At 34.9% G+C, this 16,594-nt stretch overlaps 1 protein-coding gene across 1 annotated transcript; it reads left to right on the top strand.

The window, feature by feature from the left end:
- The first annotated feature begins 5,711 nt into the window (after positions 1 to 5,711).
- LOC145819484 (protein FAR1-RELATED SEQUENCE 5-like) lies at positions 5,712 to 8,183 on the top strand. The gene is made up of 2 exons (XM_082913482.1): positions 5,712 to 7,494; positions 7,582 to 8,183. The coding sequence occupies exons 1-2, from the start codon at positions 5,870 to 5,872 to the stop codon at positions 7,736 to 7,738; spliced, it is 1,782 nt and encodes a 593-aa protein (XP_082769608.1). The 5' UTR covers positions 5,712 to 5,869; the 3' UTR covers positions 7,739 to 8,183.
- The last annotated feature ends 8,411 nt before the right edge of the window (positions 8,184 to 16,594 follow it).

Raw genomic sequence — 16,594 nt, 5'->3', positions numbered from 1 at the left:
TAATAATGCTGCACTATGAGAAGGAAACTCATAAGTTTGCCATAATTCACAAGGAAATTCACTGTGCTCCCTTAAAATTTTAATTCATATAAAATTTTGTCTCATTTTTCATCTCTTTTACACTAAATATAAAATTTAGCATTGATAATCGATATGTCTATACAGTATCTATCAGCTCCGATTGCTTTAGCCTTAATAAAAAGGATGTCAAAATATGAATTGAATCGGTTTAGGTTTTTGATGTTTGTTTGCTTTGGTAGTTGTTTTGATTTCATATATATATACATATATACACTTCAAATTTGGCTTAAGTGTGTGAAATCTGATTTGTGGGTGATTGAATTTTGTACTCATGTAACTGATATGAGACTTAAATTTTTTATTTGTTTATTGAAATCTGTTATGTTTGTAACAATTACTCTTGTGCTGGCTTGTTTTTCCTATTAGAAAGAAAATTACAGTGGTTTGGGATGTATTACCTTTAGCAATTGTTTGGGAATTGTGGAAAGTGAGAAACGAATGGATTTTTTGATGTTACTGTGACTTAGTTGAATATCCATTTAGTTATTTTTGTTTTTTTTTCATCAAAAGCGTTAAAAAATTATCTGAAATTATTTCATTAAATCTCATGAAGGGAGAGTTATTTTTTTTAGCAAATTGAGAACCAATAAAGTAAATCAAAATTTCATGGGAAAAAAAAAAGAAGAAGCATTGGAGATGGGTCTGATCAAATTTGATGAAAAGGGGAATTTTGGATAAGAGGAAGGTTTTTAAAAAGATTTTACTGAAAGGATTTGAGTAGTTCATATAAAATCAAGTTTTTTTTACTCAAATTTGAAATCAAATTAGTTGAAAGAATTGGTGAAAGGTTGGAGATGCTCTAAAATGGTTTATGAGTTACCTTGGAGGCGATGAAATGCCAAAATTTGATAGGACTAAGGCCTACATTAGAAAATCTACAAGGTATTAACAATATAATAAAAGTTATGAAATGATGAGATTTTTAACAGTGTATGAGGACACCAATGTCTTACAACTATTTTTGGGATTCTATGTTTGAGGAGCAAATTATTTGTGCAAAGTTCATAGAAATTTAATTTAGCTACCAAGTTGTTATGATTTGAACTTGTAATTGACCGTGCAAAAGTAAAAATAGGGATATCTATAACTAGTGGTGTGATTTGTAGAACGTGTGTATCTTAATGTGTTGAAATAAACTAGCAAGACGGATAGTTAAAAAGTAAGTTTGTGATGATCGGTATAGGTTGCTTGCATTAGGCTAGGTAGACAAGCATGCATTGTAGGCATAAGATCAGTCTAAGTGTGATGCTTGTCTTTTATACGAGCCTTGCTTCTTGGGCTCGAGCCTTTGTTTTTTTAAGCTGCAAGGTTTTCTTGTAAGCTGCATTCCTTGATCTTCGAAGTGAGTCTTAATCCATAAGCCTCAACAGCCTTTTAAATTGATTGTGACATTGTTTGAAAATACAAAAATATGTATTAACAGTGAACATGGAGGTAATGCATCTTTTGCTGATATGGCTAGCAAGGTAGGCAATAGAAAGCGCGCTTGCCTAGTAACATCATAATCATATGAGCATTTTTTTTATGGGATCATCCACTTCTTTGTTCCACCATTTAGTGTTGTAAAAAAATGGCATGAATTAAAAATTGTCTAATTTCGTCTATTTTCGTTTCTATTCACAATTCCTATTCAAATTCAATATTCAAGCATAACCTATCAGTACTTATTGTTTAATTGACTCGCATTACATGGTGTACTAAACTATTAAATTTTGTCATTTTTCCCTTGTTTTTCCTTTTTGCCCATAAATGCAAGATTCAAATACAATCTAAAGGTATTTTTGTTTAATTGACTCACATGGCATGGGGTACTAAAATCTGTTAAATATTTTTCGTATATAGATTCTTTCTTTTCTCGCCATAATCATTACTTTCCTTAACTATTGTCTTCTTTACTAACTCAATTTCGATGTTTTGTTTTTGTTTGTCATAGGTCCTCAATTACTCCATCTTAACGTCAAAATAAACCTATACCTCCGACATCCCTTCCTTCGTAGCGGTTGCATTAGCAGGTATGCTTTTTAATTTATTTGCTGTTAATTAATAGGCAGGGCACTGGCGGGTGTGCTATTTTATTTATTTGCTTTTAATGAATAGCAGGGCACTGGCGGGTGTGCTATTGTATTTATTTGTTTCATTTTAATTGATATTAGGGTACTTGCTTCTGTGTTTTTGAATTTTTTTTGCTTTGAATTGGTAGCAGGGCACTCGCTGGTGTGCTTATTTATTTGTTTTTTTAAATGAATAGCAGGGCACTGCCAAGTGTGCTATTTTATTTATTTGTTTCATTTTAATTGATAGTAGGGTACTTGCTTCTGTGTTTTTGAATTTATAGCATGGCACTGGCTAGTGTGCTTATTTACTTGTTTGTTTTTAATGAATAGCAGGGCACTGGCGGGTGTGCTATTTTATTTATTTGTTTCATTGTAATTAATAGTAGGGTAATTGCTTTTGTGTTTTTAAATTTATTTGTTTTGAATTAACAAACAACACAATTGACCCCTAGCGACAAATAGCATGAAACTTGTAGAACATAATGGCCTCATTTGGAAAGTGGCTATTTTAGTAGGCCATTTGGCTTTTTGGCTATTTTAGTAGGTTATTTCAGTTTTGGTGTTTGGGAAGATGAGATGAATTTTTAGTTGGGTTCTTGTATTGGAACGTGTGTTGAAATGATGTTTAAATTTAAAATGACAAATTTGTCCCTAACTTTTTATTTTTTAAATTGACATAGAGGGGCAAAATGGTAATTTTCCCATTGATGTATCAATTCTGGCTGTGACAGTGTAGGCACAGCCTACACTGTCCAGCGCAGTGCCTTTTTTTTTTTTTTTTTTTTTCTCCAAAAAAACTGTGAACAGTGCCACTTTTTGGCTTATTTATCAAATGAGGCTGTAATAGCCTCGTTGGCAGCTTCCCAAACAGCGCCAACGTTCTGTTTTGAGGAGAAAGGATAAGAGGATTTGTACATACACCAGAAAAGTCAGGAGTGACATGGTTCAGGATGTCCTCAATGACTTGGAGAATGGGCTTGGCATAGACATCACGCCCATCAGGCGAATGGGTTCCCTGAATTTGCTTCATCATGGCACTGTCATCGGATAATGACATCCGACGGACATTCTTGGCCAGTTGCTGCATTATGGGCTTCTTTTCCATTTTTTTGGGAATTAAGAAGGCAGGATGGGGATAAAATGGGTTTTTGTGTGGTTTTGCAGTGGCTCAGGGTAAGCTATACATAAGGACGAAAAGTTGGAATAAATTCTATAATTGAATCATGTTATACCTTGCTTGCCATAGGGTTTAAATTTTGTTAAATCCATGCTTGTCAGGTGGATAGAGATGTAAGAAAAAGGTAGGCCCATGATAACATTGTCTTTACAGAATTTAAGAAGAGGTTTCCCAAAAGATTAATGTTTAATGTTCCCTTAAGCCCTTTTTGAGGTAATTTGATTAACATTAACATGTTAGTTGATAAAGCTACCAGAAGGGTAGGTTTGTGCTTTTTGTTGTGACAACAATACCATGCTCAGTCACTGCTCATGGATATGTTTGGTTTGTTTTCAAATTTTTTGGGGAAAGAAAAAGTAGAAAACTAGTTTGGCAAACTTTTTCTGAAAACAAAATGTTTAGAAATATCATATATTCATTTTTGAAAACCGCTATCACAAGTTTTTGAACTTTGTCATGACGGAACAAACGAAAACAAAGTAACACAGCGGAATCACACAAGAATACAAACATACGAGTGGTTTGTCTAAAAGCCTACATCCACGAGCAAAAAACGACAAAAGGTTTAACTATCAAAAGAAGAGAAATTATAATGACCGACTGTTTCTATCAAAAGTCATTTTTGTAGCAAAACTTCTGTTTAATCTCATAACCCTAATCCTCAAAATAACTCATAATATATATTATGATTGAATGAAACAATAATCAGGTCAGAACTAGTAAGCCCATTAATTGAGTCGTAAGCATCGCCAATAGGTCATAATCACAAATTGGATAAAATAACCTACAATTAGACTTTTAATTGAGTCGTAGACTTTTATCTCTGTTATTGCTTATGCAGTTTGTTAAGGTGAAAAGATGTGCAAAATAATATTTTTCGTAGATAGATTCTTTCTTTTCTCGCCATAATCATTACTTTCCTTAAGTATTGTCTTCTTTACTAACTCTATTTCGATGTTCTGTTTTTGTTTGTCATAGGTCCTCAATTTCTCCATCTTAACGTGCAAGTAAACTTATACCTCCTCCATCCCTTCCTCCGTAGCGGTTGCATTAGCAGGTCTGCTTTTTAATTTATTTGCTTTTAATTAATAGCAGGGCACTGGCGGGTGTGCTATTTTATTTATTTGCTTTTAATGAATAGCAGGGCACTGGCGGGTGTGCTATTTTATTTATTTGTTTCATTTTAATTGATATTAGGGTACTTGATTCTGTGTTTTTGAAATTTTTTGCTTTGAATTGGTAGCAGGGCACTGGCTGGTGTGCTTATTTATTTGTTTGTTTTAATGAATAGCAGGGCACTGGCAGGTGTGCTATTATATTTATTTGTTTCATTCTAATTGATTGTAGGGTACTTGATTCTGTGTTTTTGAATTTATAGCAGGGCACTGGCTGGTGTGCTTATTTACTTCTTTGATTTTAATGAATAGCAGGGCACTGGCGGGTGTGCTACTTTAGTTATTTGTTTCATTTTAATTAATAGTAGGGTAATTGCTTTTGTGTTTTTAAATTTATTTGTTTTGAATTGATAGCAGTGCACTGGCTGGTGTGCTTATTTATTTATTTGATTTTAACGAATAGCAGGGCACTGGCGGGTGTGCTATTTTATTTATTTGTTTGATTTTAATTTATAACAGAACACTGGCAGGTGTGTTTGTAATTAATTAATTTTATTTTAATTTATAGTAGGGTACTTACAGGTGATTTTTTATTATTGGCATATAATTGATAGCATAGCACGGACTGGTGTGCTTATTTGTTCATTTTCTATAAAGAAGTAATAATTGGTAGCACAATATTGGCGGGTGTGGTTTTTTTGGTTTTTTGTTTGGTTTTAGTTGATAGTAGGGTGCTTGCAGACATGTTTGAATTTTTTTTTAAATTGATTGCAAGGCACTGGCAGGTGTGCTATTATATTTATTTGTTCTGGAGATGTAAATTATAGCAGCGCAATGGCATGTGTGTTTTTTAGTTGATTTGTTTCGTTTTAATTGCTAATAGGGTACTTACAAGTGTATATACAATGGATGAACCTGAAAGTAGTAGGCCTGAAGGGGTCAATACTGAAATTGATGATCAATTTGCTCTAGATGGCAAGGATGATGTTGTTGATGTGAAAGAAGGGTTAGCTTCCCAAACCTATGATAGTTTACGAATGCTTACTAAGGAAGATGTGTTCCAAATGAAATTCAATTCAGAGGATGATGCTTATACTTTCTACAATGCATACGCTAAGGTCATCGGTTTTAGCGTACGAAGAAGTAGAAAAAGAATTACTGGAGACAACAAATTTGTAGAGAGTAGGAAATGGGTTTGTTCAAGGGAAGGTGTAAGAGAAAAGAAATACTTGCAACGTGTGGAACGGGTAAGAACTCCTAGGGCAGAAACTAGACTTTTTTGTAATGCCACATTTCATGTGCGTTATGACAAGACAGCTAGGAAATATGTTGTGACCCACTTTGTAGGGGAACACAACCATCCGTTGGCAGCACCACACTGCGTCCCTTTTCTTTGGTCGCATAGGTTTGTAACAAGTGCAGACCAAGCTCAAGCAAAGGCCATGCGCAATGTGGGTATGAAAACGAGTCAGATCATGGATTTTATGGTCCATCAGTCAGGGGGTTATGAGAAGGTGGGCTTCATTCATAGAGATTTGCACAATCAATTCCAAGCTGAGCGCAAAGTACAACTCGCAGAAGGGGATGCAGAGGGTGCGTTAGGATACTTGTCAGCTAAATTAGATGCAGATCCATTATTTTTTTTCAAATACAACGTCGATAAGGACAACCGGTTGGACAAGATTTTCTGGGCAGATTGTAGGTCTCGAATGGATTATGCTGCATTTGGTGATGTATTGGTATTTGATACAACTTATCGTACAAATGCATATAAGAAGCCATTTGTAATTCTAGCTGGCGTGAGTAACCATTTCATGACAACTATATTCGGATGTGCTTTGTTGCCTGATGAGACAATGGAGACATACACGTGGGTGCTGGAAATGTTAATGGAGGCCATGGATGGTAAAAGACCCATCTCCGTTGTAACAGATGGTGATAGGGCAATGCGTCAGGCAATCAAAAGAGTTATTCCAAACTGCAGACATCGTTTATGTTCTTGGCATCTGGAGAAAAATGCCTCAACAAATGTCCACATACCAGAATTTACAACTGATTTTGCACAGTTGATGTTGAAGAAATGTAAAATTGATGAGTTTGACAATGCCTGGGCTGCTATGGTGAAACAGTACAAGTTGGAGAACAATAACTGGGTGTCGGATATTCATCTGAAGCGTGATAATTGGGCTGAGGCATATCTCCGTGGTCACATGTTTGCTGGAATGAGGAGCACTCAACGTGTCGAGGGTATAAATGCATATTTCAATATATTCCTAAACCAAAAGGTTAGGCTGTATGAATTTGTAGCGCAGTATGATAGGGCTCTTGCTAGAATGCGTGTTAATGAGGCAGAAACAGAATCTAAAACAGAGAATAGTTTCCCGGTTTTGACTACGCCATTGAGGAGTTTGGAGAAACATGCAGCTGAACTCTTTACTCGGAAGATTTTCTCATTGTTTCAACATGAAATCAGGAAAGAGGGTAAATTGTATGTGATGGAAAGAGTTCAGCTTGAGGATCATCGCACCTACCGTTTTGGTGAGTACAAGGCACCAACATGCACGTGGACGGTTGAGTATTTTCCAGCTAATATCACAATGAAATGTTGTTGCTTGAAGTTTGAGTCGTTTGGCATCCCTTGCTGCCACATGATTGCTGTTATGAAATCTGAACAATTAATGTGTATTCCACCGAGTTGTGTCTTGCAGAGATGGACAAGACGTGGTAGGTCAAAGTGTCAACAACCAAGTCTTACCCAAATTTGTAGCACCCTAACACAGACAGCTCGGTTTGGTATACTCAGCTCCTGTTTTAGTGAAATGTCATATTATGCCTCACACGCGGACAAAGATTTTGAAGAGGCAAGGGAAATAGCTTTCCAGCTGACATCGCAGATGAAAAAACGTTGGGCAATGAGAAAAGAAGGTAACGCCGAGGCTGGGGACAAAAATATTGCACCCAAACTATATGGCGTTGGTGATCCGAATGTAGTGAAGACCAAAGGGAACCCCGGAGGGACATCTTCTATGGGTAAACCTCCAAAACCAAGGCGGTGTGGGTATTGTAGGTATGGTACTTTCATTGTATGACCTTTTAATATCCTGTTACATGCATATGATTATTAAAATCGTTTATGCATTATTTGCTACTGTAGGAGCATCGGACACACGAAGCGGACGTGTAAAAAATTGGCTTCAAGTAGCCACAGAGAGGGTAGCAACTCAGACAGTGAACCATTCATGAACACAGAGTTGGATCCCCACACGGATGATATCGATGAATTGCCAATTTATCCAAATGATCCAGTGTAGTTGACTTTCATGATGAGGCTTACAGTGATCGAAACATTGTTTTTACAAGGAGACATTAGTGGCTAGTAGTTATGTTTTGTTAATGTCTTAGTTGTTTTAATCTTAGGCATTCTTAATAAATTTCGTAGTTTGGAGAATAATTTTGAAAATAAAGGTGAAAACATTCAAAATTTGTTTGATTGCTGATAAAATAGGGAGTTGCTCATGCCATTACTTTACAAACAATCACTGTTAATAATACCGAACTGTCTCTATTTCTCTTTTGTAGATTTTTTTAATTGTCTGTTTGCTTGGTAAGAAATGGTGGACATTGCTGTTAGGTGACACATAACTATGCTTATAGTGGAATGGTATGGTATCGATGTATAGGTATAATAAGAGATGATGGAGATGTGCATTGTCAAAATATAAACAACTTCATCACCCAACAAAAAATTTAGTAACATGAACCCAAGTTGTCATTCAAACAATAGCGTACCATTAAACCAACTTTGCAAATGTACTTCCTTAAAACTAAAAGCATCTAAGAAAATTTTGGACTTGAGGCTGTTGATGCAGTCAAATTAGGACTTGAGCTTATTTGGCTATTTGCTCACACAAGAGATCCGAATCATGGAATAATCTTCATTTTAAAATTTTATTTATATTTTATTTAATTTCATTATTTAAATTTAATATATATATTATTTAATTTCATTGTTTGATTATTATTATTTTTAAAAACAAATTTATTTAAAATTTTAATTAAAAAAATAATGTATATTTGTATTGATATTTTATTTATTTAATTTCTTAAAAATAAATTTATTTAATTGTGTAAAAAATAAAATAAAATAAATTTTTATTTAATCTAATTAAAAATAATTAAAATATTAAAGATATATTTAATATTGGTATTACTTAGTAAATAATTAAAAAAAAATAAAATAGTCTCTTATTTATTTATTCTATCCATTCCATTTAACCAAACGTTAAATTTACTAAAAATAATTATTTTCAAATATGTAATCTCATAAAAAAATAAATGCAAGATATATATTCAACGCAACCAAATAATCTGGAGATTCACTCAAGTCCTATGATTCTAATACCTGTATCTCTTGCTGCCATTGGTGGCACTACCTCACTCTGCCATCCTCCCACCGGTGTCGCCCTACTCCGACGCCGTCATCGTCCCACTGACGATCATTCGAGTAGAAGGTGCAGCAAATCCCGATCAGAGCTATATGAGGGTCTCGCTCTCTCTCTCCCCCCTCTCTATTTATGAAAAGCTCATACTTTCTACTTGTCTTGGCAATGCCAAGAGATGATGAGAGACTTCCTAGTTTATGCTTGAAAATTTCAACTTTTCTACAATAGACTTGATCAATCTGTCTATATCTCAAATGTAAACTGAGAATATATTATATTTAAACTTTCTGAGAAAATACCTCTTGCCTATTCACTTTCTGAGAAAATATCTCTTGCCTATTCCATAAGTCTGATATAGACCTATAAAATGGTTACCCACATCAACTAATTGTACGCAACACATGGCGTGAGACTTGTCTGGTTACCACACAAAACGTGCACCATTGCTTTGCACCACACAAAAGAACTGTTGTAATTTTTTGTTTTCTAATAAATATATAATAGTTTCTTGTGTTACTTGACCCATCTTAAAGAGTAAATTTTCTGTAAATAAAACGCTCGCCAAACCAGAAACAATCTTTTCAGTTGTTGATAATGTTCTAGCTAAAGTTTCTATTTTCCCCAAATATGGACGAAAAATGTCCTAACAGTACCGTTAAAGTGACTATATAAGGCATGTGAACACTTCTAAAGTGACTCAGTTCCTTCTGCTGCTTCTGAGGTATGTGAACACAAAATGGCATTATATTTGTTTTTTATATAGGTGTCTTCTTAGAAGTTTCTATATAAGGGTACTTTATTATGAACTTCTGGAATCTACTTTCTTTTCTCACTAGTGGTTACTACTCACTCCCCTTTCCATCCCATTTAATATACCAACCCGTAGACATGCAAACCTCATTAAATTAGATATTATTTTCTCACTAGTGATTCTATTTTTTCCAGGTGTATTCTTTGACACTTATGGGGAGTATTATGAAGATATGAGAGAGATCCACCAACATCTTCCTTCATTGCTGAAACCTGGTGGGATCTACTCATTTTTTAATGGCCTTTGTGGAGGTAATGCATTTTTTGATGTTGTTTACTGTCAGTTGTTTTTTCTAGTTTTCCTTGATCTTCAACATGTTTAATCTGTGGACAAGCCAGTACGTTTTACTGATCATATTTCAAGTTTAGATGGTTAGGAAAGTTATGGGAAATTATCCTTGAGAGATCTTGTGCTCTCTTATGGCTGTTTTGTAGTGTATGACCTTGTCAGTGTATGCTCTGAAGGTAATTGAAACTTGGTTTTATTATATTCACTTTATTAGATCAAGACCCAAAAATGAGTTTAGCATTTACTGTTTGTTTGTAAATGAGTTATAAATTTGACGTATTTGGTTTATTAATTTATTCTTAAACAGAGGATTTATTTACAACTTTACGTACTTTACCACTCATGATTCTGAGCTATACCACTAAAATGTTATCCACTGTTTTTATACAAGACATTCGTGCATGTTTTGGTAAATTTGTCTGATAGATGCTAGATCGTTCGCATAAGCTTCTGCATCTCATTGTAGGCTATATAATATATGATGGTTTGAACTTGCAAGTTTAAATTTTTCTGGGTTGTTGGTTGAGGCTAATTTCGTTTCTTCAGAATGTAAGGGATGAAATTCTGATTAAATGACAATGGAATGGGCATTTGGGAAATTGCTTGATGCCATATAACTTGTGATGACATAAAGAAATGATGATATAAAGAAATTGGCATGGCATGGCATGAGAATCATGGAATCTTTAACATAATATTGATTTAAAAAAAAAAACCATTTTTTGAAAGAGAATTGAACTAACGGAATGTAATTCGGACTCGTAGGCTTCGAGTTTGAGCCGATAACGCCTTAAACTCGGTTGAAAAAAGGCGTTCCGGGGGCAAAAATTCAAAACAACCCCCAAACCACCTTGTGGCTCTCATAGATAGCTTCCCCATGACAAATAGGACTTGTGACAATTGACGGAATGTAATCCGGGTCCGTAGGTTGGGAGTTAGAGCCGAATACGCCCTAACCTTACTCGAAAAAGGGCGTTTTGGAGGCGAAAAATCAAAACAGCCCCCGAACCACCATGTGACTCTCACGGGCAGCTTCCCCATAACAAATAGGACTTGTGACAACTGACAGAATATAATCCGGACCCATACGTTGAGAGTTAGAGCCGAATACGCCAAAAACTTACTCGAAAAAGGGCGGTTTGGGGGCGAACATTCAAAAAAAACCCCGAACCACCGTGTGAATCCCACCGGCAGCTTCCCTATGACAAATACGACTTGTGACAGCTGACAGAATGTTATTCGGACTCGTAAGTTGGGATTTAGACCCGAAAATGCCCAAAACTTACTCCAAAAAAAGGCGTTTCGGGGCCGAAAATTCAAAATAGCCCCCGAACCACCGTGTGGCTCTCACGGGCAGCTTTCCCATGAAAATTGGACTTGTGACAACTGACAGAATGTAATTCCGACCCGTAGGTTAGGATTTAGAGCCGAATACGCCCAAAACTGATTTGAAAAAAGCGTTTCGGGGCGAAAATTGAAAACAGCCCCCGAACCACCGTGTGACTCTCACGAGCAGCTTCCCCATGACAAATAAGACTTGTCAAACCTGAAGGAATGTAATTCGAACCCATAGATTGGGATTTACAGCCGAACACGCCCAAAACTTAGTCTAAGAAGGGCGTTTCAGGGCCGAAAATTCAAAATAGCCCTCGAACCGCCATGTGGCTCTCACGGGCAGCTTTCCCATGACAAATAGGACTTGTGATAATTGACGGAATGTAATTCAGACCCGTAGGTTGGGAGTTAGAGCCGAATACGCCCAAAACTTACTCGAAAAAGGGCGTTTCGGAGGCGAAAAATCAAAACAGCCCCCGAACTATCATGTGACTCTCACGGGCAGCTTTCCCATGACAAATAGGACTTGTGACAACTGACAAAATGTAATTCGGACCCGTATGTCGGGATTTAGAGCCGAATATGCCCAAAACTTACTCGAAAAAAGCATTTCGGGGCGAAAATTGAAAACAGCCCCCGAACCACCATATGACTCTCACGAGCGGCTTCCCCATGACAAATAATACTTGTCAAACCTGAAGGAATGTAATTCGAACCCATAGATTGGGATTTACAGCCGAACACGCCCAAGACTTAGTCTAAAAAGGGCGTTTCAGGGCCGAAAATTCAAAATAGCCCCCGAACCGCCATGTGGCTCTCACGGGCAGCTTCCCCATGACAAATAGGACTTGTGATAATTGACGGAATGTAATTCGGATCCGTAAGTTGGGAGTTTGAGCCGAATACGCCCAAAACTTACTCGAAAAAGGGCGTTTCGGAGGCGAAAAATCAAAACAGCCCCCGAACTACCATGTGACTCTCACGGGCAGCTTTCCCATGACAAATAGGACTTGTGACAACTGACAGAATATAATCTGGACCCGTAGGTTGGGAGTTAGAGCCGAATACGCCCAAAACTTACTCGAAAAATGGCAGTTTGGGGGCGAAAATTCAAAACAATCCCCGAACCACCGTGTGACTCTTACGGGAAGCTTCCCCATGACAAATAGGACTTGTGACAACTAACGGAATGTAATTCGGATCCGTTGGTTAGGAGTTAGAGCCGAATATACCCAAAACTGATAATTGATTCATCATGGAAGGTTGCTTTTGTGATTGAACATACATTTCTACATATTTCCTTTTGTGATTGAACTTTATTTTGGTTATTATTTTTCTCACGTGTTCTAATATCTTCAATGAAATGGCACTGACAGACATTAATAAGTAGGGATAGTTTTATATCCAATCTAATGATTCAAGTGTTTTTTGCAAACAATTAATGAGGAAGTTGGTAAAAAGAATAGTTTCTATTCACATCGGGCTTTCATATTGGTTTAGCCATAGAATTTGGATACATGTTGCATACAAATAGAAGATTGTTACATTAGCTTTATGTTAGTAATGACAGATTTAGTAATGATTGTTCTGCATTTAACAATGTTCCTTATAACAAAAGACTTTAGAAAGACTGATAATTGATTCATCATGGAAGGTTGCTTCTTTGATATGTTATTTGTCACTTGTTCCCAAATTCATTCATGAAGTTGGGCATTTTTGGGTCCAATTCTAACTTTTTTTTGTTTTTTTTGTTTTTTGTAGATGACTTTGTTGCGTGGACTTTCAGAGTAATACTTTGGTGTATGGAGAAGAAATTTCACTTTTGTATAGAACTAATGTAATACTTTTGTCATCCCTGGCGTTTGTGCAGTTCACTATTATTGATACAAAAAACTTTTGGCAGCCAACAGATAATTACTGGCATGGTACATGAATCACCTTTTGTCGTCGTACATATATATGATTTTTTGTCGTCGTACATAGATGTACTTTTGTCTTGGTACATACATCACCTTTTGTCGTGGTACAGATTACGATGGTAATTTGTACCATGCCAAAAAGTCGTTGCACATGGTAGTAAATGTATTTTTTGTATATGGAAGGCTTTACTTTTTGTATGATTCTATATTTTGTATGAAATTATTATTTTAATTTGGATAATAGTTGGTTTGTGTGTACTTTGACAGTTAAAGTTATTTATTTTTTGTATACAAAAATTGACTTTTGGCGACTAAAAATTTAGTCACCAAAAGTGAAAATTCTTGTAGTGTGTGTCAAAGTCATTTATACCCGATGTCATCATTTCGACATAATGACAACATAACACTAGTAGTGGCAACAATGCTATTATAATGGGCTAAGTCGATGATGATGGTTGTGTTTCAGTGGATCAAAGGGCATGATTAATTGAAGTTGGTAACAATAACATTATTGTCTAATTCACTAATAATGACAACGAAAGAAAGAGTGAGAGTCGATGAGATAGTTATAGCAACAACATTTCAGGTAACATTAACATTGACGATAATGACTCTGAGAGAGAGAGAGAGACAGAATTAAAAACGAGGAACGTAGTTGGAGTGTCATGCGTTTTTGTTAGTGATATTGTTTGAGGTAATGAAAACATAACAACAAAATTACATATAAATGGCAACTGATAAACCGATCAATTACTATTCGAATATTGACTAAATTGATATTAATGATTAGGCTTTTACTAATTCATTGGAAACTATGAATAAGTTGGGAATTAATTGGTTTAGTGTGCCTTATGAAAACTAATTGATTATTGAATCAATTAGGTTTATTATATCAAGGATTCCTACAATCAATTGTACAATCAATTGTCATATTTCAATCTCCCTTATATTCTAATGGATTGTACAATCAATTGTGAAAGTTCAAAACTCTAGCCACTAATCGATTGTATAATCAATTATGGTCTTTCAATCCAATCGATTTTGCAATCAATTATGATTTTCCATTCACTCCAATATGCTATACCAATTGATTACACAATCAATTGTGTTTGAAAATTTAAAAGTTATGATGTTTTGTTAATATTGTTATGATTTTCGGGACAAAATTATAATCAACATGCCATGTTATGATTCATTGACAAAAGTTATGATAGTTTGTTAATGTCGTTATGATTGTGGGAAAAAAAGTTATACTCAATGTGTTATGGTTATGATTCATCACTAGAAGTTATGATTTGTACCACCAAAAGTTATGATTTGCCATGGTGAATCATAATAAAAAATGTTACGATTCAAATGTTATGATAATTAATTACAAATAATTATATTTGTTATGAGTTGTTATCATATTGTTATGATTTATAGTGTTTTTGTTATGACACTTTGGTGAATATTATGACATTGTTATGATTCATTGTAATATTGTTATGATATTACAATGAATGTTATGATTTTTTCTGTAACCTGTTACATGACCGGTTTAGCAGGTCATTTTTTTTGATGTGGCACGATATGGGCCATACAATAAGTGCATATCATGTGCCCTTTTATAAGGTGCACATTGTAGACTTTTCCTAATTAAAATGTCCTTTTCAGTCTCATAATTTTTTTTATTATATCAATTTCAATACCCTAGAAAATTGGAATCTTGACAGCTTTGGTATTAGTAATTAATATACACTCCTCGTGTGGCCTCCATAAATTATATTCCAATATATTATATATACATATATATTTATTTAAATTTGCCAAAGTTATTAGAAAAAGAAAAGTAAAATGAGGTATTCTTACGAGTGCTACTATTAGCATTTCATAAATTACTTTGGACCCCTTAATTTTTAAGTTTTTTTTTATTACAATAATAACCTCAAATAAAATTACTACAAAGGACATCATTAATTTTGGGACACCCCATCTTACAATTAAACCTACATACCCACTACATCATGAATTATGATTTTTGAGAGCACCCACCTTCATCACCACCTATCTATCTTTTCCAAATCCCACCTTCAAAACACACCCACCCTCAAAACCTTGAAAACCCTTTGGCAGTAATATTCTGGCTGTAATGGTGGTAACCATTTGATAACTTACACTTCTCCCGCAATGACAATGAATATAAGTTTTTTTAGTAACCACAACTCCATAAGACGAGAGGAGTACAACAATAAAAGCTTAGAGGAGGTTCATAACTTTGATGTCGTTCTTAACTCAGAGTAGATTGGCCTTGTAAGGGGTAAGTTTCTTGGAAAAAAAATGACAAAAATAATAAAATATGTTCGTCATTTTTTCGGGACATTTTCAGGACTGAACACCCGAACATATGACCGAAATTCAGAAACACAGGCCCGAACATTGTTTATTTGTTCGGGAACTGGTAACTAAATATTTATTATTTGTTCAGAAATAGGTAACCGAACATTATTCATAGGTTCGGACCTGTTTTATTGAAAAAACTAAACCAATTATTATAATTTTTTTTGCAAGAGAAGAAATTATTATAAGAAAACTAAGAAATTATGTGTGTATATATATATAGAGAGAGTGTGTGTGTAACGGCCCCAAAATGCAAGTCACAATTATCCTTATTTAATTACGCGATAATATGAATTAATTGGAGAATATCTGTTTGAATTGGAAAAAAATATCTATTGAGGCTACAACTTTGGGATTGAAATTGACGACCATAATGGGTTTAGAAACCGAAATTGAGCACATAGATATGCTACTGGGAATTTTCAGAACCATTTGGAAAGTTTAATTGAAAATTAATTTCGTCTGATTCACTAAGCCATGTTTGGCTTAACATTAGACAATTATATAGATATAGATATGGGCATTTGTTTGACTCAACACAAAAAGAAGAAGAAAAAATCTGAGAGAGAGAGAGAGAGAGAGAGAGAGAGAGAGAGAGTTCTAGAGACTAAGAGAAGAAAAGAAGAGGAAGAAGAAGATCAAAGGGGGATTGAAGCCAAATCTCCATCAAATTAGGCATCTAAGGTGAGAATCCATCCCTAATTTCTTGAAACTAAGTGGAATTAAAGAGTTGAGTAGTGTAAGTTGTTGTTGGAACTCACTTGATTGAAAGAGAGGACTTGTAAACATCCATGACATTTTTCATGTTTGTACATCATGTTTTCTTGCATGATAGTCATATTTGGAGAGAAAACTCCATAGATTTGAGAAATGGAACTCTTATATGCATGTTTATGCTTTTTACCAACTTAATTCAAGTTTGTGAGTTTTACTTGGATATTTGGATTTTGTTGTGAAATTATGATTTTTATTTGAAGTTAGAAATAGGAAACT

Source organism: Camellia sinensis, chromosome 2, assembly GCF_055761805.1.
Source record: "Camellia sinensis isolate YWXY chromosome 2, ASM5576180v1, whole genome shotgun sequence".
Taxonomy (NCBI): Eukaryota; Viridiplantae; Streptophyta; class Magnoliopsida; order Ericales; family Theaceae; genus Camellia; species Camellia sinensis.
The sequence above is the reverse complement of the archived record's forward strand: the minus strand, read 5'-3'. Positions and strand labels throughout refer to the sequence as shown.

Coding starts and splice junctions, on each gene's coding strand:
- LOC145819484 (XM_082913482.1), top strand. CDS start 5,870: ATGCGCAATGTGGGTATGAAAACGAGTCAGATCATGGATTTTATGGTC. Junction 7,495..7,581: donor AGGCGGTGTGGGTATTGTAG/GTATGGTACTTT, acceptor TTGCTACTGTAG/GAGCATCGGACACACGAAGC.